Source organism: Lutjanus erythropterus, chromosome 10 (assembly GCF_056507025.1).
Source record: "Lutjanus erythropterus isolate fLutEry1 chromosome 10, fLutEry1.hap2, whole genome shotgun sequence".
NCBI classification, from domain to species: Eukaryota; Metazoa; Chordata; class Actinopteri; order Lutjaniformes; family Lutjanidae; genus Lutjanus; species Lutjanus erythropterus.
This window is the reverse complement of record NC_139326.1, coordinates 25,160,721-25,185,124: the sequence shown is the minus strand read 5'-3', so window position 1 is coordinate 25,185,124 and position 24,404 is coordinate 25,160,721. Positions and strand designations below refer to the sequence as shown.

The window sequence follows — 24,404 nt, the reverse complement described above, 5'->3', positions numbered from 1 at the left end:
TACAGTACAGTTCTGTTGTAATGTGCCACCAAATACCCACTCATAAAGTCTAACAAGGGTCTAACAGTGGGAATAAACAATATCACGCTCAAGAATGTGCTGTTGTGTTGAAAAAAAAAAAAGCACCATTTATAAGTAATAGGTGACAATAGATTATTATTTCTTTGTGAATATGCTGATTTTTGTTTGGCAGTTCTGTTACTGGACTGGATTTTTGCCAAGCAACACAAACTTTTTCCTGCACACTAACGTTAGCTTACTTGCTAGTTTTTGTAGGCTGACACATTATCACAATAGAGTTCCCCAGCTTAGTTGTTCTGATGGATCAATTAATCTGTATTCAGCATGGACTTTACTTTACTTTACTTTTGAGTCTCACCCTGACACAAACCAAACATCCTGATCAAGACTGATCTCACTCTGCTTCCAAACTGACTCTGATGCGGTTTGTCCGTGGTCTGAAAGCAAACAAACCAACCACAGCATTTTACGATGTTATTTCAGCTGATTTAAGAAGCTAAACTATTAATGAATCAATGTGCTGTTTGTGAAAATTGTTCAGGGAACGATCATATAATTTATAGGATAATACTTGTATAGACTATATTTATGCAAATCATTTTAGAGCCATTAAATAGATGCATAGAGGCGTGGGTCTTGTATCCTACTCTATTTACTTTGTTAGATTAAAAAGTGTGTGACAGCAATTCCACAGTAATAAGCCCAAAATCCTGTACAAGACACCTAATTTTCATCCTGTCTGTGGTCTCTACCTGTTAGTCATTGTTATCAGAATGCATGTAAAGCAGACAGATATACGTAGTTAAAAGTCCCAGTACTGTTGTGCTCTTTATCAGCTCGAATGGAAAGACGTGTCCAATTAAATTTCTTGGTTGGAACTAACTTTTGTATAACACACTTTAGTTTACAGTACAGTTCTGTTGTAATGTGTCTGTAATTATCATCTAGGAAAATCTAATAAGGGTCTAATTTAAGGGTCTTTCTAGTCTTCATCTAATCCGATACAAAGTACCACTTGTTACACCTTATTAGTGTACTGTTAGGTGTATAGTGTATAATTTTGGTATATCTATTGCCTATTAAAGAGCATATTATTTCTATTTTTTGTCTAATTTGATACAAAGTACAGGTTATTACATCTTATTAGTGTACTATTATTTAAAATAAAATTATTTAAAATAAATTTTTTGTCCAATTTGATACAAAGTATGGCTTGTTTCATCTTATTAATGTATTATAAAATAACGTGCAACCCATTTTCCTTTGTCCCTTTTTCCGTTTAGCACTCTCAAGTGGCTAAAATTAGCTTTCCGCCATGTTCCGCTTTGATTTTTCAGCACATTATCGCTCTTTTCACTTCATGTTCTTTGCCTCTGTGGCTTTGCTTCAATATGCTGCTGTCCTTCAGTGGGGAGCAGCTGATCGCTCTGAGGCCGTCGCTCTGAATATTGACCGACTATTGACACTGCCGGCGTGTCAGGAATGGAAACAAGCTCGGGGTGAAGGCAAAAGTGAGAGAAATGAGACTAAACTCTACTCTTGTCTGTGGTCATGGTCGCAACAAGGTTGGGAGGAAACAATATGACATATTTGCCTCAGTCAGGGTTCAGTGGGAATATCAGCAAACTTAATACTCACACAGCAGCAGAGGAAGTTGTCAGACTTCAATATATCACATAAAGAATGTGATATGTTGTTTCATCCTTTGCTGTTTACAAGATCAAGAATGAATCTTAATCTTTAGGCCACCAGAAAGAGTTGAAACTATTTGTTCATTCATCAATTCATTCATCAACAGCAAATTCATCTGCAACAATTTTGGTAATAGATTATTTTAAGTCCAAGCAAACATTTTAAAATATTGTTTCAGCTTCTTAAATGTGAAAATTTGCTGTTTTTCTTTGTGTCCCACCATAAACTGGAGAGCTCTGGATTTTGGATTGTTGCTAAACCAAACCAGGTACTTATCCATAGTCAGTGTATTACCTACAGAGGATGGCGGTCGCCTCTGTTTGGAAAAGCAGCAGGAGTAAGAAACTAAGTAATAATACTACTGTGGACAGGGTCAGCAGCAAAACATATTTTAGCCACCTAAAAAAAAAAATCAATATCCCTTTAAGTGTACGCTATATTTATTTATTTTATTTTCACTGCTTTACTTTGCCATCAGACTTCCTTTTTTGACAGAAAACCACCATTATATAAGCCTATATAAGCCACTGCCTTGATCTGTTACATTGTTTTATTGTGTGACTTTAGAGAATCTGAACTAAACCTACTAAAATAAACAAAGTCACACAACAATACAAACTAACAGAGAGAATGATATCTGTCTTCTGTAACAGTGATCATAAAAGGCTGCCTGATGGCAAGGTAAAGCTGTGAAAATATTCTAAATATTATGTACACTTAAACTGATATTAATTTTTTTAGATGGCTAAAATAAAATGGTTTGCTGCTCTGTCCACAGCAGGGCATTGCTTAGCTTCCTGCACCAGTACTCCTGTTGCTTCTCAAACTGGGGGCGTACTGACTACCATCTACTGCAGGTAATACACTAATGATGGATAAGTATCTCACTCAACCCCACTTCAAAAAAATTTAACTTTCTTTAAGAGTGCATCAAGTCAAGAAAATCATATCCGCGAACAGCTCTTATGTAGATAAACAGATTGTTGAAACTGCACCGTAGACTATAAATGGACTATAAAACCTTAAAAATCTGCATTTAAAGCCTCAGTGGAACTCATGTGAGTCCAAAGGAAGACTGAAATAATAAATGAAGAGAAGCCTCAAGGAGAATTGATAACAAACTGCAAGTGTGAAGAAGGCGTGGAGCAGGGTGATATGAAAAGGACCGCTGGCTTTAAACAGCTGCTCACACGTAACGTGGAGAGGTCAGGCTGAAGGAGATGAGATTTTCAAAGGTTTGACACAGGAACTGGAGGCCACTTTGTGGCTGATTTTTTCACAGTGTCTTCTTCCTCCACACTGTCAATCACTCTGATGGTCCACCCCTCTCTCCTTACTGAATTCCTATGTTCACTCATACTTTTTTAATATGTGTTAGTTTTAAAATATTTCCATATGTTCTTTTGCTATATTTGCTGAATACTATTTCTCTCTCTGTGAACTGCCAGTTTTTCCCACAGTTATCTCATTTAAATTATATAACCGGTAAGCTTACAAAATGAAGACAAGGTTATAAAGTTATAAAAGCTTTCTGATAATACCCCCTGACTGTGTAACCCTAGATATTGACTTCTTAATGACAGCAGCTCATGTGTCTCTGAGAGGCGGACAGAAAGGGAGTGGATGTCATCTCGGATGTCAGACAAGCATCAGAGCAGCTTAATCAAATCAGAGCGAATTGAGTTTGTAAATGGCAGCCAAGCAGAGGGCCTCCATCTCTCTCTCTCTCTCTCACACACACACACACTGAGCAGCAGAGCAGAGGTGTGTGTCTGTACTGCTGCTCTGGAGTTTTGCATGTTAAATGATCCTGAATCAACCATGAAGGTTTGACCTACAGCATAAACTTTAAAAATGGCGCATCTTACTTGAAATACCTCCTCCCTCTGTGTAAAGACAGTGCAGATTAAAATACACTCAACAAAAATGTAAACACTTTTTACTCCCATTTTCATGTGTTGAAGTAAAAGATTTAACATTTCCTCTGTGCACACAAAAGTTTTATTTCTCTCTCACACATTTGTTTAAATCTGTGTTAGTGAGCACTTTTCCTTTGCCAAGACAATCCATCAACCTGACAGGTGTGGTATACAGAGACACTGATTAAACAGCACGATTAAGTCACAGGTGTGCCTTGGACTGGTCATGATATATAATATTTCACATGAAAAAAAAAGTAGCCATAATTTTAGCTTAAAACTATAGCCTTATCCTGAAATAGCCATAGTTTAGAAATTTCTTTTCAAGATAAACCACACAGTTTATCTTGTGACCAGTCAAAGGCACACCTGTCAGGTGGTTGAATTATTTTAGCAAAGGACGAGTGCTCACTTACACAGATTTGAACAGATTTGACAACTAAATTTGAGAGAAATAAACCTTTTGTCTGCATAGAAGAAGTCTTAGATCTTTTACTTCAACTCATGAAAAATGGGAGCAAAAACAAAAGTCTTATCATTGTTTATATGAGACAGACCCCTGGAATATTGGTGTTTAAATCTCCTCAGAAAACATGGATGGCATGCAACCACACACTACAAACACGATGAGGCAGGTAAAAAACACCTATGTGACAGGTTGCTCACATGCTCGATGTATTTCGGCCAAGATCTGTGCGCAGCAGCTCACCATTGTTGGTACCACTGTTAGATGCTTTGTAATAATGAAGTCCTTTGTTTGAATTTCTTTCTGTTTCTTCCTACGTCTCTTTGACAGGTGTGCGAAGTCGAGTCAGATAAAGACAGTTTCCAGCAGTAACATCTTCTTTAAAGGCAGCAGGTTCAGATACAGGTGAGACAGTATTCAAGTTTATTTTCATAAGGGTGGGCAGACTTTATTTTTTTTTTTTACAGACAATGAAATGACAGACAAGATTTTGGCTGTAAAAGAGGAAAGTGAGCAGGATCGGTCTGTGCGAAGAGAGTTGGAAAACAGACACAAAGAAAAAAGGAGAGCCACATGAGAGAAAGTGAGGCAGGAATTGACAGCAGATGTAGATACAAAGATAAAAAATCAGATTCAACCACTTGAAAGATTTTAAAAATGCAAATTCACCCACAGTTCGTCAGCGGTTCAACAACTCCATCTCTCTTACAGATATAATCATTAACTTTAGTCAGTCATCCTCGAGTATGATCTTAAATTGCCCATGAATGCTACTCATCTACATACTAAGGTGAGTAAGAACAGACTTGGATGCCAGTGCAGGCTTCATGAGTCCCACCTGGGATTTTCATATTTTCCTCTTACTGCTTCATTTAAGAACAAATAAAAGACAAAACTAAGAAAACATTCATGCATGGGGGCCACTGAGGACATGTTTTTACAGACAGTCTTTTTTAGTTCACTCAACCATCAAACTTATTAGGCGATATCAACTTTACAAATTTTAGCAAAGTGAACACAAAGTTTTTATGTCATTTTGAGAGGCTTGAACATTTGCGTGGACTAAAATTTTGTGCCATGCATAAGTTGGGGTTTACATTGACCTTGCACTAACCTGAGAAAGTTACACACTCCACATGCTGATTGACCTCAAGCGCATCAACATGCCGCTTCTCTTTGTACATCAGCCCCACATCCAGCTTGGGGATGGTTTCTGTGATTTACTGACCCTAATATCACAGGAAAGCCTCTGTATAAGTCTGTTACTGAAGCCATGTTAGCCCCGATTCTCCTCTCAGACAAAGCTCTTTACCAGGCTTACATTTCAGTCTGCTCCATTTCATCAGCGAGCTAAAGCAGTTTGGCTTAAGGGCTCAGTGATGAGTAACAGCATATGGTGGAGTTTGTTCTGAAATATTGGAATTGGTCATTTGTCCAAATGCAAACAGGAATGAGATTTGTGGTCCACAAACGAAGGCAATTTTCATGAAGCAGAGCAGATCAGGTCTGTATCAAATTCATGTTGGACCAGACGATTATTGTGGGGCTACATTTGCCAGGACACACTACTGATGTAACCCTATAACATCAAGTGGATGACTACTACCGCAGATGTTTCATTTCACCCTCTAATTTACAACATAACCATCAATCTCAGCAACAATAGACTAATGGGTGTGATGGTGGAGCCTGCTGGCTTTAAACAGAGTGGTCAGAGTCCAGAAACTCCAGTCGCTCAACAATCAGACTAATGGAGCTACTGACCCTGTTGGCAGGACGCTGCAAGCTCAGCAGCACAGAAATGGATGAAAAATTAGATATGTCTCGCTCCTGACATCAGTCAGACTCATATTTTAGTGTGAAACTGATATTGAAGTTTGGACACTTTGGATCTTGGCACAAAAGTCACTGATAGTACACACAAACTGCAATGGAAACCAACTGTTCTAGTCTCATAAATATGTCATTTATAACACTAACTAAATTAAAATTACATTAATTACATTAAAACTAAAAAAGAAGTGTATGGACTGGCTTCCAATGTCCTGTCAGTGTTACGTTTTAGCTGCTTTTTCTGGCCTTTGCCCCAGTCTGTGCTTCAAAAATGATATTTGCTGCTGTTTTAATTCATTCTAGATAATAGATATTTGTAAAGTTATGGAAAATGCTACATTGTAAAAGATAAATTACAGTATTTTTTATTTTCCTAGCACCTCTTTGTCTTTCATACAATGAATATGTGTTTTTCTCTGTTAGTGGAAGAGTAGCCAAGGAGGTGATAGAGGCCAGCTCAAAGATTCAGAGAGAGCAGCCAGAGGTGCGCAGGTAAGGACAAGCAACAACAACAAACAAACAAACAAAAAAAAATCTATTTAATTTTATACAAATAACCTTTGAAAGTTTGCTCATCTCAAAAAGGCAAACTTTATGTCACTGTGATAAATTGTGTCCTCCATGAATATAGCAGTTTAACAAATTATGTGCTGTGTTATTTTCTGTACTATTAATCCAGTAAGTGCACTGAATGGCACATTTAGTTTCACTGATAAGACTGAGGACTGAAGTGTTTGTTATGTATATCTAAATACAGACTACGTACATAAATCATGTGTTCAGTAATTTAATGCAGCCTTCTCTCAAAAAGCAACAAATCACCTGCGCTCTCACATAGTTAGAGAACGGTTCTTAAAGATTAAGTTCTTGCTTATTTACAGTAATAATACCACATTACTGAGGGTCATTACATGGAAAAGTAAGAATACAAATTTTCTTTCTTTGTCCCTGGGCAGGTAACAAAAACTGAGATGTTAGAAGTAACAATGTACAAATGCAAATACACAAATTTAAAATAAAGATAAAATATATTGTGCAACAGGTCAGGTTACATGTGATCACAGGTTTGGTTTGCATTCAAAGATTGTGAAAATAGATCAATACACAAGACAACACACACCTGAATGTTAGACACTAACATACTAACACAATGGTTTTTGTTTTCAGAGCCCAGTTTGGTCAGAGTCGAAGTTTCAACTCTCTGAGCCACAAAAACCTCATCATGAACATGGAACCGCTGGTACCTGCACTGCCCTCCACCAATGAGTACGAAGAGACGGCCACAGACAACGGTAAGATGTACTTTAAACACACACACACCCATGCCCTCATGCCACAGACCTCTGGAAAGTCACATGGGGTCTCCCTTGTGTAGGAAGAAGCACATGTTCATGCACAGCCCTCAGACGGAAAGCGTTAATTGAGCAGCTGATGCTCCCATCCCTCCATCAGTCTTGTCTCCCTGGAGACACCAATCGCTGCATGCTAAAAATACCCTTCCCATGATCCTCTCTGAGTTTACCACCATGCCTGTGTGCGTGTGTGTGTGCGTGTGTGTGTGTGTGTGTGTGTGTGTGTGTGTGTGTGTGTGTGTGTGTGTGCGTGTGCTTTAAGAGGAAGATATACTTTGTGACCTCACAGAAACAGAGTCTGTGTTATCGTTGAGGAAAACTCAATTAAGAAGTTATTTATTCATCTCTCAGGGCTCTGATTCTGTTTAAGTCCTTGTTTGTGTCTGTGTGCACATGCAGGCTTTTATTTGTTCATTTTCCAGTATATGGGTGTGTGTGAATGTTCTTTGGTCGCATCATAAAAGTAAAAGTTGAACCAATCCATGCTCAGCTTAATTTGTAATTTTTATCTTCACTTTAATTATTTGTAAAACACATTTGCATACTTAATCCAATGTACCCTGCATTTCGGCAGAGTAAAAATGAAACAAATTAAACACTCAGTCAACAGTGGTCTGAGCGTCAACCAGTGGTTTTCAAACTCTGGATACTGGGACCAACAGGGGTCCTTGAGTGGGTAGTAGGGAGTCCTCAGCAAAAGAAGGAATAGAATATTTTAACTTTATCACATTTTTGGAAGTTGCAACAGCTAAATACACAACTTCACACAACTTAAAGTGCAGAAATACAGGCTCTGAAATGTACTCAAAGTATAAAAGTGAACAGTCGCCCTCTACCAGCCATTTCTATATATTATTATGCAAAGTTAACTGAACCTCAGCTTTTCACCAAAGTTGAGTCTCCCTGTCACTTGTTACATCTTTGATGTCATTTTTGTCTTGTTACATCTGTTTGTGCGTGATGGATACACCTTGTTTCTTACATTTAGGTTGAAATTGATTTTTGGGAAGGTGGTGTGCAATGATGCAAAATAAAACTAAATAATAATTCCTCTCAAATGCATCAAAACTACATTGACAAGCCTGTTTTGAGAATGTAAGGAATAGTAAGTACTGATATTTGTGTTAAAATGCAGGGAGTAAAAGTAAAAAGTTGTCAGTAAAAAAATAAAGTACAGATACCTGAAAAGTTGATCATGTACAGTAACAAAGTAATTTAGTTACTTTCCATCTCTTGTTCTTTTTTGGAGTTTTGTAGCCACACTGGTGAAATGTATAATGAGGATGTTTCATATTTCAGTCAAGCTATTCATCAGCTGGCCTGGTGACATCAGCTGAACTTGGATCACCTCTCTCCCCATGAGAGGGCAGAAGAGTGGGTCTGTTTTTGTTCCCCTTATGAGGTGATATGGCCGAGCAGAGTAACACTGCCCAGGAGAAAACCTGGTGAAGCAGCACAGAGTGGTTGGTATTTTAAGACTTTCCCCAGGAGACCACACTGTGGGTTTCAGTGTATCTCTCATGACATTTTTTGCATGTTATCATTATTCTCTGTCTCTTTTTCTCTCCATTGTTATTCCTGAGACTTTCCACTGCGACCTATTATCTGATTGAAGCATAAATCTTGTTGTTAGGGAAAAGCACAGGGTTGAGGTTACACAATGGAGAGAGAGGAGTTTGAGGAGATGGCGAGAATATGAGGGAGGAGAAAATGGACTCAAAGAATGAGCAAAGGTTAGGGGGGATGTTGGATGTAAGGATGTGCAGCAGGGAGGACTGTGCGGCAAAGCATAACAGGAGGAAGTCAGGCTGAATGGAAGACAAATAGAAGGTCATACATAAGAAATGTAAAGGCAAATAAAGACATTGGAGAGAAGTGGAAGGAAAGACAAGAGAAAGGAGTTAGACCCTTCAACAATATATTAGTCTAAGAAATAACATATTGTGATGATATTGATATCATTCTTTCAATAATAATGTTAATCCAGTGAAATAATTAGAAATGCTACATTTCTTTTAAATACAAAGTTTGTTTAGCTGATATAAGACTGATAGTGAAAGACAGATAATGTTGTATTTGTGTCTTTACTAAAAAGAGCTCCACAAACTGGCCCAGAGTAAGTGACAAAAATGAGTAAAGTTTAAAAAAATATTATTTACTTTAAGTTTAAGCTAAAATAAGATGCTAGTCAGGAAGATCAGACATGAATGCAGAGTCTTATGTGCAATGTGTGAAAACAAAACATAAAACTTTGATCCAAACTGGTAGGTGGAGCCTTGGAAAGAAGAAGAGAGAATTATATTAATTGTGAAACCATTTAATATACTAAAGGTACACATGCCATCCCTCTTGTTAGCAAAATGATCAAAATGCGTCCACTTGTTAACCTGCCAAAGACCCTCTCTATCCCCTAGTAGGCAAGAGACTTCAGAGTTGTTCAGTCTAATATGTTGCTATGTATGTATGGCTAATCTGACTGACTCATTACTCCATTATCTGACTGTGGCTTGTGCAGTAATCTAAAAGAATCCTACAGAAACCCTCGTAATCTATGGCCCTGACCATAACTCTGACATATCAGTAGACTAACTGCTGTGCATTTATAAATCCATGGTGCTGGTGTAGCAGAGGGATTTGTAATAGCGACTTTTTCTCTGAATTCTGCCCTTCTCACAGTTTTGTCTTGTCTCCATGATATTATCGAAGCTATATAGCTATGGGGGAATATGCAAAAATACAGAACCAAAAGAATTTTTCACAGGTCAGACTTCATTTGCAAATTTGCAAAAGCAGGAGTGTCAGTTTTTATTTATTTTGTTAGTTAGTTTTTGCCAATAAACTACTCAACTGGTTGACACAGATGCAGATACAGATTATTTCACAGTCTTTTCGGGGGCTTAGGGGATTTTTTTTTTTTTTTCGTAAGATCAAAGTTACTCAGGCACAGACCATTTTCTGATGTTACTTCCTACTTTGCATATTGCAGGCAGAGGGGGGGGGGGGGCGTCACAGAGCATTGGTATACATTTATTTACTTAGAACATTAACTGTATGTGTAGCTGCCACCAAACGCAAGGTTAGAGCAGCCTGTAGCCTGAGAAACAAAACTTGGGGCTAAAAAAGCCTAAAAAGTAAAAAAAAAAAAAAAAATCACTGTTGCTTGTGCAGCTTATAGCACTGAATGCATGGTACTGTATATGAGCGTAGAAATCTTTTTATCAGCTCAATCCAGTTTCTATCATCTGAATTTGAGACATGGAGAGTGACACCCTCACTTTACAAAGAGCCTCTCCATACCATTGAGTTATTGCTGCATTCTTGTGTATTTTCTTTCATTCTTCCACCCATTCATCCCCTTCACACTCTACAGGACACCAGGACCATTTGTCTTTCACTGACACGACAGAGCCCTTCCTCTACAGTTACCTAAGTCCTTGCCATCTTGTACACCCCTCTCCCCCGTTCTCCTGCCCTCTTCACACATCGACCCAAGTCATACTCATATCGTGGGCCTTCACACATGTACAGAACAATCATGCTGTTGTGCCATCACTCTCTTCAAACTGCTGATGGACTTCTCTCTCTCTCACGCCTCTTCTGACAGAATTTACGGCATTCCTCTCGCTTTTTCTGGCCTCTCCCCCTCTCCTGTCTTCTTCTCTCTCTGTCTTCCTCTCATCTCCCCCCATCCCATTTAGAGGAAAATCAATTCTTCTTGGCTCAGGGTCAAAGAGCTGCAGCAGTAAGCATCTCGTCTGTCTCTCTTGGTTAGTTTGGGAGGGGCAGGAGGTAGTCATCAAATCACAGGCCTTATAACAGGACACAGGCTGAGTAATGACACCGGATTCAATTTGAAGATGCCTCGTTTCCTGCTGCAGTTCCTGCTACTCTGCTGTGTGCTACTCAATAAAATAGAAAACACTGCAGTTGTTTATAATTTTAAAAATTGTTCAACCATGCAACAGTGGAGGGATAATAATGAGCCACTGATAGAAATGTTTTGGATGTTACATTTCTGTTCTGTTTGTGGCTTTGTCTGCAGTCAGTCTGAAGAATTTCATACATTTTGCCTCAAACAGAGGCCAGGTCCAACCCTGAATGACATGGAGATGAGTTAACCGGACTTTGGTCTTCATCCACGGTCTCACACACTTATCAACAGAATCTTAAGTTATTTAGAACAGAGAACAATTTTAGAAGACTTAAGGTACAGTGAGGTTAAGGCTCCAAACTAAAGGTAGAATCTGTAGGATTTGTCCTTGCTGTTCATAAACACACCAGAAAGATAGTTTATTGTTAACTCTCATTCCCAGGACATCAAATACTATGATTTTGGGCAGGTAAAGCATCCCAAGCACAGCAAAAAAAAAAAAAGAAAGAGAAATATAGGCAGAACACAGGGTCTCTGCAGACCACCACCACAGACTTATAATGGGTTGTAAGCAGGGTTGCCAGGCCCACGTTTTTCCCGGGGAATGCATGCAGGTTACATTGATAGTATCTATAAATACACATCAATATTCAAAATGAAGTAATTTATTTCTACCTAAATCCTACCAAACTGACTCCAGATCAGCATTTACATCATTTACATCTGGCACACGTCACATGTACGCCCCATAAATACATACAAATATGATGTGCCTCTGCTCTCCTCCTGCTGGCACTGGTTTTATTGGCCATTGGGTTGGGTGAAGTTAAAACTGAGGTAGGCAGATGATTTTTGGCATCACTGGGAAAACCTTTCATATTACCCTTTCTGCATCATGTAATTCTTTCTTTTTTTTTCTTCTTTGGTCAATCACATGTCAGTAAGATAGTTGATTGCTGAGTCTCATTCCCAGGTCATCAAATACTGATGCTTTGGGCTGGTGACTTCCAATTCAACTCACCTGTCTCTATTGCTTACTGCACCTTTAAGGCCAAGCTTTAGCTCCAAATTAAGTGTCTTCCAGCCACATCCAAAGGCCAAAGTGTTTATAGCAGTTACAAATGGCCACAGTCGAAAGCAGAGCAAAAACCCCTGCTTTGATAAACAGTGGCCAGATGCCATGAATCATACAAACAGGGATAACGTCACAGATTTTGTGCAGTATCTCTGCAACGCTGTTGATGGTGTTGCACTTTGTTTGATAAGAGACTGTTGAGACTGTTGTTTTGGAAAGTTACAGAAATTGGCTCCCTCCCCTCTGGGAGGCAGGGAGCAGTTATTGGCCAGTTGCATGGAAGTGAGACTCTGAGTAGGGTTTGAAGTCCTCCCTCTGGCTCTGTTTTTTTATTTTACACAAATGCTTCTGTCACTTTTTGTGTCTAAAACACCATTAAACATCAAGTTGTTCAAACTAGTGTGTTTCAAGTGTACCACCACCTTTCAACAGTCCAATGCTGACTGTTTTAAGAAGGCTGCTGCAAGGACTTTGGGATAAAGTGTCCTCGAGATGCTCTAGGATCACCATCTCTATATTCAGAGCTCTAATCTCAGCCATTAGAAAGGAAACAGGAAGCTGACCTAAAGGTCACTGCTGACCTTGTTCTGTTTGTACAGCCTGTCCCCATCTTATCTACCAAAATCCATACACACACAGACACACACTCTGGTCATATTTTGGCTATCACTCATGGATGTTTCCAGGGGATTAGACTTCATATTTAGGGCTTCAATCGCACTCCTGCCATCACTTAACACAACAAATGAGACCCTGAGAGTGATGCAACAAGTCTTCTTATTTCCTCAAGTAAACTACTGAACAGTTCAAATCGCACTGATCCATACTTGTCCCTCTGCCATCAAAAATGACCTTGGAGAGATGTGTTTGAGTTCCTTGAAACAGAAATAAAGGTGTCTGATATGAAGACGGAGATAAAGAAAGACTTGCAGAGAGGAAAAGAAAGCTATCCCCATCCCATCCTGGGTCAGGCCTGCCCCTCTGTAATCAGAGTTAGATTAGCTGCCCCTCTGCAGCCAGGTCCACCTGGTTATATATAGAAACTGCAGCTTTGGGCTTGATCCTCCTCTAATGCCCCTCCACTCTTTGTTAACATCGCTGACATTCACAGGAGGGCCCACCATGTCCGTGCATCACAGAGGGGAGAGAGAGGGGGGGAGAGAGAGGGAGAGAGAAAATATGTCTGGTGTCCGTCTCTCATCAGCTCTCTCAGCGTGCGTTTGCGCACATGTGTGTGTGTTCATAACTATCCCAGCCTAGAGCTCAGCCGGCAGCCTGGTCAGTCGGGGTGTGGGGGTCATACCACAGACAGCTGGGTTTGAGGTTCATCATCTGACTGAACTATGGAGGTTCTTGAGCACAGAAACAGCACTGATGTTGGAGGTGGCCTCATGCAAGCCGACCGACCCAGCATAGGGGACAACCTGAGCTGTGGGAGCCAGGGCCTGGCCAGGGGACTCGGGCTGGACATGACCCCAGAGAGGCTGCAGGGTGAAGGGATGGAGGAAGGACAGGCTGGGCCTTTGGAAGTGTTCCACCCGGGGGTGTCAGCAGACGAGCAGGCATCATCGATCGTAGTTGCTGAGGCCTTGAGGTGCCAGGTGAAGATAACAACACGGCGGAGCTTGCATCTACGTATAGCCAATCACACGGCCCGGGATGTTTATATACGGCTGGTGGGACATGGAGGTCGCATTGGCGAAATCAATACTGGACTCCCGAAAAATACGCTGGAGCAGAGTAAGAGTGGGTGGCAAGGGCAGAAATGTGTGCCAGAAATACATTAAAATAATATGTTCTGCTGTGAACAGGGTCAGCACTAAAACATATTTTAGCCTCTTAATAAATGTAAAAGGAAAGTGTATACTATATTTAGAATATTTACACCACTTTACCTTGCTGTCGGACATCCATTGTTAAAGGGAAATTGCCATTATATAAGCTCAATATCACTCTCTCCAAACCAACCAGACTCTATTGGCAAAATCACCCACTTTAGCTCACAGAACAGGGGAGCTGCGGGTTTATCACCGCCTCAATATTTTAGTTTGTTTGTGTTTTTCTATGACTTTGGTGTCACACTAATACAGACAAAGTAAATAATAACAAAATAAACAAAGTAACAAAGTAATATATTGAGGCAGTTGTTGACCCATGTTCTGTAAGGTAAAAATGACTGTTTTGCCTGTGGAGTGAGATATTTGGCTTATAAAACGGCGGTTACTCATCAGAAAAGCAGAGGGTAAAGAGGTAAAAATATTCTAAATATAGTATATGCTTAAACGAGTATTGATTTTTTTTTATGTGTGGATTTTTTAAGTGGCTAACCCTGTCCACAGCAGTGCATTGCTTAGCTTCCATACTGGTACTCCTCTCTGCTTCTCTTAACTGGGGCTGTGCTGACTGTGCTGTGCATCTACTGTATGTGATATACTTACTATTGATCAGTGCCTCATACAACCAAACTTTAACTAATCCAAACTATCCCTTTAAAGTTCATAAAGTTTAAATGATGCAGTTTCGGTATCAGTATCAAAGAGGCGAAATGTGCAGTAAATGTACTGTATGAGCTATTTAATCCAGTAGTCAGGTTGCCAGGTTTGTTGTAGCAACCGTGTGGTGCAAACTGTAAGTGTAATCTGTCAAGCATCCTGAGACGCTCAAGAGACCTCTGTACTGTGTGTGTGTGTGTGTGTGTGTGTGTTTGTGTGTGTGTGCGAAAGAGGGAGAGAGTGAAAGAGAGAGAGGGTAGTATGCAGCATGTGTAGTGTGTGCTGAAGTAACTAAACTATGTAATCCAGTCTATTCATTACAGTATAAGACAATGCTTGTCTGCATGTGTAAAATACATATATTTATATGTAGGGAGAGAGGGTACATATAAATTTGCAGTAAACAACATGCTGAATGCTGAAAGATTCACAATATTTGTGTGGTACATTTGTGAATGGAGCAGCACAGAGGAGGGCTGCTACATTAGCACATTCATTAACACTGAATAATTAGTTTAAATGTTGTTTTTTTCATGGTTTTATTTCTGTTTAGGTTCTGTAAGGGAAACTATTTCTTGACTGAACATTTTGTGTAATTTCACAAGCTCACATTTAAGAAGGTTTGACAGAAGTTTTGATAATGATTTATTAAGCTGTTGCATTGTAGTTTTTATTTAATATAAGCTATAATTTGATTTACTGGTTAGCTTAACCTACAGCAGTGCATCATATTCAATAAGATCTTCACCATTAGACTATGGTATGTTATTTTAGAGAAAAAGTATATATTGAGTGATTGTATATAACATTATAGTCTAAAGACACTGCAAATATTATTTGTAAACCATATCACCCAGCCCTAACTCCCAATAATCTGTTTAAAATGTGTTTTTAGGAATAAGTAGTCATTAACTCAGGAGCATCAGAGTGGCTCTTCACTTATTGTCCTCATTTTGTAGTAACCCCTTGTCACATTTCCACCCTGCTGAAGTGTCCTTGAGCTGACACTGAATCTTCATCAGTTTTGCATGTGATTCTTTACACCTGATCCTGTCCTTTTACTTGGAAGTATACTTGGAGTATAAGAGGTTATTCCATTCTAGTAAGAGGTGTACATAAGAGGAGAAAGTCTGCAGTTACTGTTAACTATCACCGAATCACACTGTAGCATTGTTGCATTGTTAATACCAAACAAAACAGGCATTCTTCACATCGAATATAATACTACATTTAACTTTATAGCACTTATTTTGTACTTCTTAAGTTGCACAAGTTGAGAGAGCAATCAAACTGACAGGAACTGAGTAAACATACAATAAAGTAAATGATGTCTACTTTTCTTGCACACACACATTTGCACAGATAAAAATACTTTTGAGGTGTTCAGGTGTTGATGGTGAGGTTGCAAGGCAAAGATAAATAGGTCTGTCAGCACTTGCATAACCGGGGAAAACCCTGCTCTGTGTGTGTATGTGTGTGTGTGTGTGTGTGTGTGTGTGTGTGTGTGTGTGTGTGTGTGTGTGAATGGGGCCACGCAGGAATCTAGCACCTTGTAGTGTGAATCACCTCATCTAAGAAGAGGCTTGAATCTCAGCTAACAGGACAGAAGGCAGACAGTGTTATAAATGGGAAAAACAGCAGAGTAACTGTGCTGTAGGTGGTGTCTTACTTCTACTTGTGAAGTCATGTTTATTTAGTCATGATGAGAAATAAAACCTAGCTTTCAATAAGTAAACAGTAATTTACCATTTTCATACTAATATGGTGATACTGTAGTCAAATAATGCAATTAAACATTAAAGAGGCATGAGCAGCCAAAATAACCAAATTTAGACAGTCTTGAGTTTACAAATGTAAAGGCAAAGGTGAACTTTAATGTCATATATAGAATTATACATAGAACATACAACATGCAGTGATATTCAGTCACTGCATTGAACCCATTCAGAGTGTTTGAAGCAGTGTGCAGCTGCTGCAGCACCTAGAGACCAGCTCCAGGTGTAAGACAGCACCTTGATGATGTGTTGTTTTACATGAATACGGTAGGGAAAGAAAAAAAGGGGGTTCTCAACAATCGAGTGTCTTTGATGAAGTGAAAGTGTCAAGGGAAGAGGGGCTTCTTTAAAATATTTGGCCTTTACATTATGATTGTAGAAATCCATGTCATAACATCACATCCACGCTAGTTTCTGTGATTGTCTCTTGAAAAAATGTAAGAGTTTAATCCGAGACAGAAGTGGGAGGTCGGCCTCCCCAGGGGGTTTACAAATAGTTTTAGGGCAGACTTTGTGAATAGAAGTGGAAAAATATTAGTTATTATGTAAGTTATCAAAACAAGATCAAATAGAAGAGCCTAAATGTGCTATTTGGTTGAAGAGAGAGTTCAGAGATACATCATTGGGGAATTTGACTTTTTTCCCCACTTCCCCAGAGTCAAAAATTGGTATTTGGTGTAGTGTGGAGTTATGTGGAACAGCAATGATAGGCTATCTTGACTCAGTCGTTGAGTGTCTGTGAACAAATAACAGCCATGATCCTGTAGGTATCCAGCAAGTAAGCAAAACTAAGCAAGTAAACTCAGGGGGGGGTACTTTTTTCCTAAGTTTATCTGACAGGAGGCTTTGAAAACTCTTAATATATTATATATAGAGACAGGAATGTAGTTTCTCAACAATCATCTGACCTGTCCTTTAAGAAACGTCCCTGATGAGATGAATGTGGAAAGGAAGGAAGGACTTCTTGAAAATATTTGCTTTTACATCTGAGTAGTGTAGATTGTTGTCAGCCTCTGTAGCATTTCTTGCATTAGTGTCTCTGACAAAAATTAAACGTTTATTTTACATAATCTGAAACAAAGCATCCACTAAAGTACTTACCATGAGAACTTGAAAACTTTCATGTTTACTTTATGAACACAGGAAGAAACTACAGAAAAACTCCCACAAAACTTTCTTATGAAGTCATCTTTTCCAGTTTGAATGAAGTGTTAAACCCAACATGGTGTCACATTTTGTTGATTTGTGGACTACTGTGGTTTTGAAGCCTTGAGTTTACCATTAATGCCATTGCTCTCTTAGTTTTTTGCTTGATAATGTCCAGGGCGTATTTCCTTCATGGTCCATGATATTCCATCAGTCTGTCCTCACTTCAACACGTTAGAGCCAGTCATAACACTTTTGTGACAGGAGACACACAAATACATTATGTAACATCCAAATACAACAATTCACTTACAATTAAATCTGCTAAAAAAAAAATTATTATAATGTATTGAAATGACTATGTCCTTTTTTGGAGATGTTACCTAACAGCCTGTGTTTGACCTTCTTGTGGATTCTGCACCTCCTTGATTTTAAGAGGCAGTTCATTTCACTTCGTAGCACCAGCATAAATGAAAGAAAACCTTACTCATCATGGTTTTAAATTCATAAAGGTTCGGGTTAGCTATTCAAGCTTTGATCTTGTGATTATGGACTTTTTCTAACTTCTTAAGCCATGAGGCTGTGACATTTAACCATTTCTGGTGTAGTGTTTGTTAAAGGCTGCAACAAACACAAATATTGAAAAGATTTATTTAAGAACACTGTATCAACATATTGTTGAGAAAAGGCTGGATTTGTAGTTACTAGCATAGTTACGAATGTCAATTGGATTTTTGAATTAGTTCGTATAATTTCTGCAGCACATCATAGAGGTTCTGGTTTCACTTTGGCTCTCTGTCTATTTTCCATTCATTAGCTATACCCACTTACCCTCGAGGCTGGAGCTGATCCCAGCTGAGGTTGGGTGAGAGGCGGGGTACAGGCTGGACAGGTTGCTGAAAGCACATTCAGTTAATTGCTGACACTAATTTGCCTGTAGGTGTGAATGTAAGTGTGAATACTTGTCTGTCTCTATTATGTGTCAGCCCTGTGAATGACCTGTCCAGAGTGTATACCGCCTCTCGCCCAATGTCAGCTAGGATTGGCTTCTTGGAGCATAATTGTCCACACTTCTTCCTCATTATAAGACAGCCACGTTAATACATTAAGCATGGGTGGTTATATTTTCAGTATAATAAATCTATAATCTATTGCAGCTCCACCCTGTATTTGTTGTACGACTGTGCACCGTGAGAAGATGAATTTTACTGCCTGATACAATATTTTAACCACACATGTATATTTTTTATGTTTACTTTCATCACTCTATGTCCAGCCTCCTCACTTCTGTGTTGTTTTGCTCCTCTCATTTTTCTTCTGCTCCCTGTTTTTGAAGTTTAATGCCCCTTTCCGTCTGAGTTCAGCCACTCTGTGCCTTTTTGCTGACTCTGTTTCCATGGTAGCTGTCACCACTCACTCCTCAGGTTTTTCCACTGCCTCCACCGCCTCCCTGTCCTTCTTTAATTTCTCTCAATTCATATTTGAATTAGTTGACATGGTAACTGATTAGTCACTTTGGCTGATTTTTTTTTTGTCTCTTTTAATAAACGGATCAAGAAGAGCACTGTGAGGTTCAGCTTTGTGCCAAACAAACACCTGGGCTGTCTATAAGTATGATTTCTTCCATATTTCAACCTTTTTTTTCAGCCATGTGCAGTGAACTAAGGGGCTACACACTCTCAGAAATGTAAAATTTGTTGTATGATTGTCATTAACTGTGATTGTGGTTTTCCATTTTGTTAGAAAAATGGCTCTGTTCATTTAGTATTATGCAATGAAACATATATTTTTTACTGAATAATGAATGAATATTTCAAACATTTCTATTCGTGTGTGTGTGTGTGCGTGTGTGTATGTGTGTATGTGTGAGATCTTGAGATAGATTCTGGATTGGAGAGGTGTTGACATTTACCCCGAAGCTCCTACTTAATCCATAGCAGGAAGACAGCTGGGCTTGTTTTTGACCATTCACACATACAGTATATACACATGCACACACACACAGATATTCATCATGTGCACTGAGGCATCAGTGATGTCTGCGAAACTCATCACTAAGTCAACACCTCAGAGTGAAGCACATCCACGCACACACTCTGCTGTTGTCAGGCTACATCACATCAGCAGGAATGACTGTTAAACTGCAGCAGTGTTATTTTATTTTAGTTGAGCTATAAATGGAAACAGTGTGTAAGAACACAATGACAGCTCAAATGACGTTCATCACACCCTGGACTCTATTACTCACAGAGTTTGTGTCCCCTGCCAGCGTCCTCAGGCCAAGTGCAATGACTTAAAGCTGCAACACACACTTGGACACTGGGCAGATGAGACACACTTTAACATATATAACCATTAACTAAGAGTTTAACTGCCCTCTCATTTTCAGGGTTGAAGTGATGTTGGGTATTTATTAAGCAGCATTGCATTATTCATTTTCCATTTTGCATGTCAGTATGAATGGTGATATCTTTGGATGTTCTATCCTTAACAAATACAGCAACGCCATCGTGTGGCTAATATGTTCAACTGCAGCCTAGAAAACTGCGGCTGAGAGGCTCTTTGGCCCAGATACATACAAAATAACTGGCACTGTTGCGTAGGGCTGGGTGTTTAAAGATTATTATACCAGTACCACAACCACTACCCATAAATTGATACCAATTTCGGTGGAGTACTTCACTCAATACCTTTTTAGTTTTTTTACTTATTTTGAACATTTTGTTGGCATCTCAACAGGCTGAACTGCCAACACAGTCAAACACACCACACTCACCGTCACTGACTGTATGTAGCTGCTAGCTGTGATAGTGGACCAACTACGTGTTGCATTAAATTGAGGGATGGTGCGAGCAAAACCATACAAATAGTCATTTTATGTAGATCTGGGTATGAAAATGATTGAATGCAGGTACTTCTTTGACTGGAGAAGTTTAAATACAACTTGATATTGAGTTAGTCAATGCCTTAAAGTTATTGCCTTAATGTTATTGTGTGCCAGTACCCACCCTTACTGTTGTCCCACACTGAAGAACACGGCAGACATTTAGAAATGTCTCATACTGACCAAGGTGTGGCAGCTCAGGAAAAAAGACATTAATTGTATCTTTACAAAGTACATTTTGCTTGATATTTAGGAAGTGTCATATATTGTGAAAATAGCAGTAATATTACAAAGTCACAATGAGATTTATGTCCTTTAGCTCAAGCTGTGTAGTATCCTGTTTAAAAAGCAACGGGACCACGTGGTCATTTTTGCATACTGTAAACTGCCAAAGGACCAAACTATCAACAATAGTTGATAAAACTTGACTCTTTGAGATTTAGAAACAAAAAAATGTATTTCAAAAATGAAAGTTAATTATGGTTTATAATTTAATATTTTTGATTTGCAACCATTTGATTTTTTAGTACACAAATGGACAAATCAAGTTCACGGCTCACTGACAACAATTTCTGGAAATACAGATTTTTTGGGTATATAAAACTCAAAGATTCAAGTTCATTTTAAAGAAGAAAAGTAAATTATCTCACCAAAAGTTTGTAGGTCAGCAAAACTTGTTTTAGTTTGTTTCAAAACAAAAGAGTTTACTGAAGTTAGTTGCCTTGAAGTTTTTTTTTTTACAGTGTAGAAGTAAAAATTGCCTTTACTTTACTAACCCTAACTTACCACAAATATTACAGTATATAACACAGTATATTCATTCTGTGTGAAAAAAGTAGATTGTTGAAAAAATATCATCAGTAATATGCAATGTCTTCAGTCTGACTTGTGATGATGCTGCTGCTTCACCATGTTTTGCTTTCTCATAAGAAGTCAGGAAATCTTAATGATAGTAGGTCTATTTCCTAACTTTCTTTTCTATCTTTTCTGGTTCCCTCATCAGGTGTTGTTGCGGTGAAGGACTCTGTCCCTTTGTCCCCTCTCAAACCTTCAGCCACACCCACAGACACAGAGCAACAAGGTACTGAAGGAGCAAACTCTGCTTTAGGCAGCGACCTGCAGCCTCCCCGTGTTTCCATGGAAACGTCAAATCTCCGACCTCAAACCCCCAAACCTGAAGATGAAGTGGAGGAAGATGACGAGGGCAGCGGCCCACTCACCATCTCTGAGCTTGTTTACAGGTCTGTATAAATTATTCAAAGCGACAATAATCAATATTTTTTAGAATAACTTTTTACGGTGGACATGAGAGCTCAAAGGACTTCAACTTAAGAAAACATAAAACACATCCACAGAAAATACAGACACAACAGATACAATACAGAAAATACGACCAAATGCAGAAACACACTACAAATACTGAAATGCTGCAAAGTAGCACAGATGACAAAGGAAACTGTTGATGGTGACGTGACACACTTGTTGTCACAATGGTTTGTGACTCATTAAGTTACTGAAGTCAGCTGCCTTCAAGTGGTGTAAGAAAACGAGCCAAAAAGTGTGTTTGTTTTTTTAGGCAAGACAGTGAGTGTGTCCCAGCTGTGTTGGGCATGTTCATCACTTTTTAGTGTTTTTCTCTTTGATTGTGTTTTTTCACATTTTTTCTAAATGCTTTGCATGTGCTGTCAAGCTGACATATTATTTTAATTTTCTTGCGTTTTGTCTATTTGTAGGTGTTTTCTTATGTGGCAAAGTGTTCACCTCAGGGCCACTGTAACGTTCAGCTGAGTGTTGTGGTTTTCCTGTTGTGGTTAACTTTCTCTGCTCTCATAGCATTATTTTCAGTCGCAGCAGGTGACTGTTTTCAGTGAAAAACTCAAAGTGAAAAACCCACTGTCCACTACCTGCTCAGCACCGAACAGAAGACAGACAGAGTTAGCAACCAGCTGGTGAACATAATCAAGCATTTAGCGGCTTAATAGATATTTCCTTCAGGAGCTGGTGGAGACCAAAATTAGAGCTAAAAAGAGAATGAATTTAGGACTCACATTTGTCAGGTGGACAGAAACATAACTCTAAATAAATCCTACTCGATGTGTAATTAAGTCATATCAACATAAAGCCTGATACATCAGTGGTGTGTTTATAGCTTGTTTCATAATTAATATTTCTGGTGCTACAATGGAAAATAAAGAAAAAATCACCTATTTGATCCATAAACAGTGAATGTCACACTACAGACACTGTATTTCAAGTGCATAACCCCTTCTCTGGACATGGAAAAGTCCTTCTAGTTCATTAAAATACTATAAATGATGCTCCACTAAAGATCACTACCATACCTACTACCATAAATTGACAACATAGCTAGATAGTGGATATACCACAGAACTGGCTTACAACTCTTCATGCTTATCTCACTAAATAGAAATCTATTAGTTAACAGTGTTAGATAAGAGTTTTAAGGCTCATTAATGCCAAATGTTAGATGCACATTCAGATATGGACTGAGCCTTCTGTCTGCACACTGCATTCATTTCGACTGTATTTGTGCAAGTTTTCTTAAAAATTTCATTGCCTCTTTTTCAGGAGACACATTATTAAAACCTCGACCATGTTCATGTTAGTTGTTATCAGAAACTTTTGGCTCTTCTTTTTGGGGGTAACCTTTGACCCTGAGTGGCACCCACTAATGGACATAGTGCTTATACCAATACAAAGGACACATGGAAGTATGTGGTAAGGAAGCCTAACTGAGCCTTAAGAGGCACAGTAAATTGACAGTCACTTAAAAAAAAGTGCAGAACGCTGCTGCTTGACTGCTGCTCTAAACAAAACACATTCAAATCTATTGTTTCTTCTCCTTCTAAGCCTTTGTTCAGTCACGCTTACTATACAATATAATCTGTTTTCTGAATGTGTGAATATCCTCCCTCTCCTCTCCAGCCCCTGTGCCAGCATGCTGCCCACCCCAGTGGAAGACAGTCAGGGCGGTGTCGACCTGCTCTTCTCCTCTCCGGTCCAGAGCCCTGCCAGGCTGCTGAGGGAGCTCCATGCCGACCCTGATATCCAGGCCCAGCTGGAGGCTGAGAGGGAGCGAGACCGGGCCTACGAACGCACCAGACTGGCTGCGAGAAGTCGAATGGGCGGAGTCCTTGGCAGCAGCCTGCGCCTGCTGTCGTCCAATGAGAGAGTCAACGCCTGTGTGCTGAGCGTGGCCCGATTCGTTGCCGTGGTAATGGGTGTCCTGCTCGTCACTGTGCCCACACTGCTGCTGCTGCTGGAGTCAGACATCGACGTGTCGTTCCTCCACGAGATCCGCCAGACGCCGGAGTTTGAGCAGTTTCACTATGAGTATTACTGCCCACTCCGGCGCTGGATCCTGTGCAAGATCAGCATGGCCATGGAGAACCTCTGGTCAGACTGAGGAGGAGAAGATGGAGAAGAGAGGACGGAGAGAGTGAGGAGTCACAAATACGCCAAAATGTCTGTCTTAACATGTGGTGTCATCTTAGATTCAGTCTTAACATATCTCTAGTCTTCAGACAAAAGAACCAGTCTGTCGATGGGATAAAACAAATCACTCGTTTAAGACCAATTTCACAAGGTGCAATGGATCACTTATGAGGGCTCACAAAACTGTCATAGATTTTATTAAAAAGACGCCTGTAATGGAAACACTTTCAAGGTTCCCAGAATGAGGAATCTTCTTTGTCCAGGATTATTTCTGATTGAATTACACCAAAACAATTACATTCATATCACTTCTTTTGCACCATAAGATAGAGATGAGAGTTTAATCAACAGATCCAATCACTTGTTAAGACAAACACTTTTGGCAGTGATAAACTGAAGACAGTGAGGACAAGAAAAGCTGA

At 39.3% G+C, this 24,404-nt stretch overlaps 1 protein-coding gene across 2 annotated transcripts in view; it reads left to right on the top strand.

Annotated features, from left to right (window-relative positions):
* Positions 1 to 24,301, top strand: part of frmd3 (FERM domain containing 3) — a 70,894-nt gene extending 46,593 nt beyond the window's left edge. For both annotated transcript variants that reach the window (XM_084729556.1, XM_084729555.1), the window contains exons 11-15: positions 4,429 to 4,503; positions 6,355 to 6,423; positions 7,099 to 7,223; positions 21,530 to 21,767; positions 23,473 to 24,301. In XM_084729556.1, coding sequence (XP_084585682.1) covers positions 4,429 to 4,503; positions 6,355 to 6,423; positions 7,099 to 7,223; positions 21,530 to 21,767; positions 23,473 to 23,953 — 988 coding nt within the window. In that variant the 3' untranslated portion in view covers positions 23,954 to 24,301. The remainder of the gene's footprint in view (positions 1 to 4,428; positions 4,504 to 6,354; positions 6,424 to 7,098; positions 7,224 to 21,529; positions 21,768 to 23,472) is intronic.
* The last annotated feature ends 103 nt before the right edge of the window (positions 24,302 to 24,404 follow it).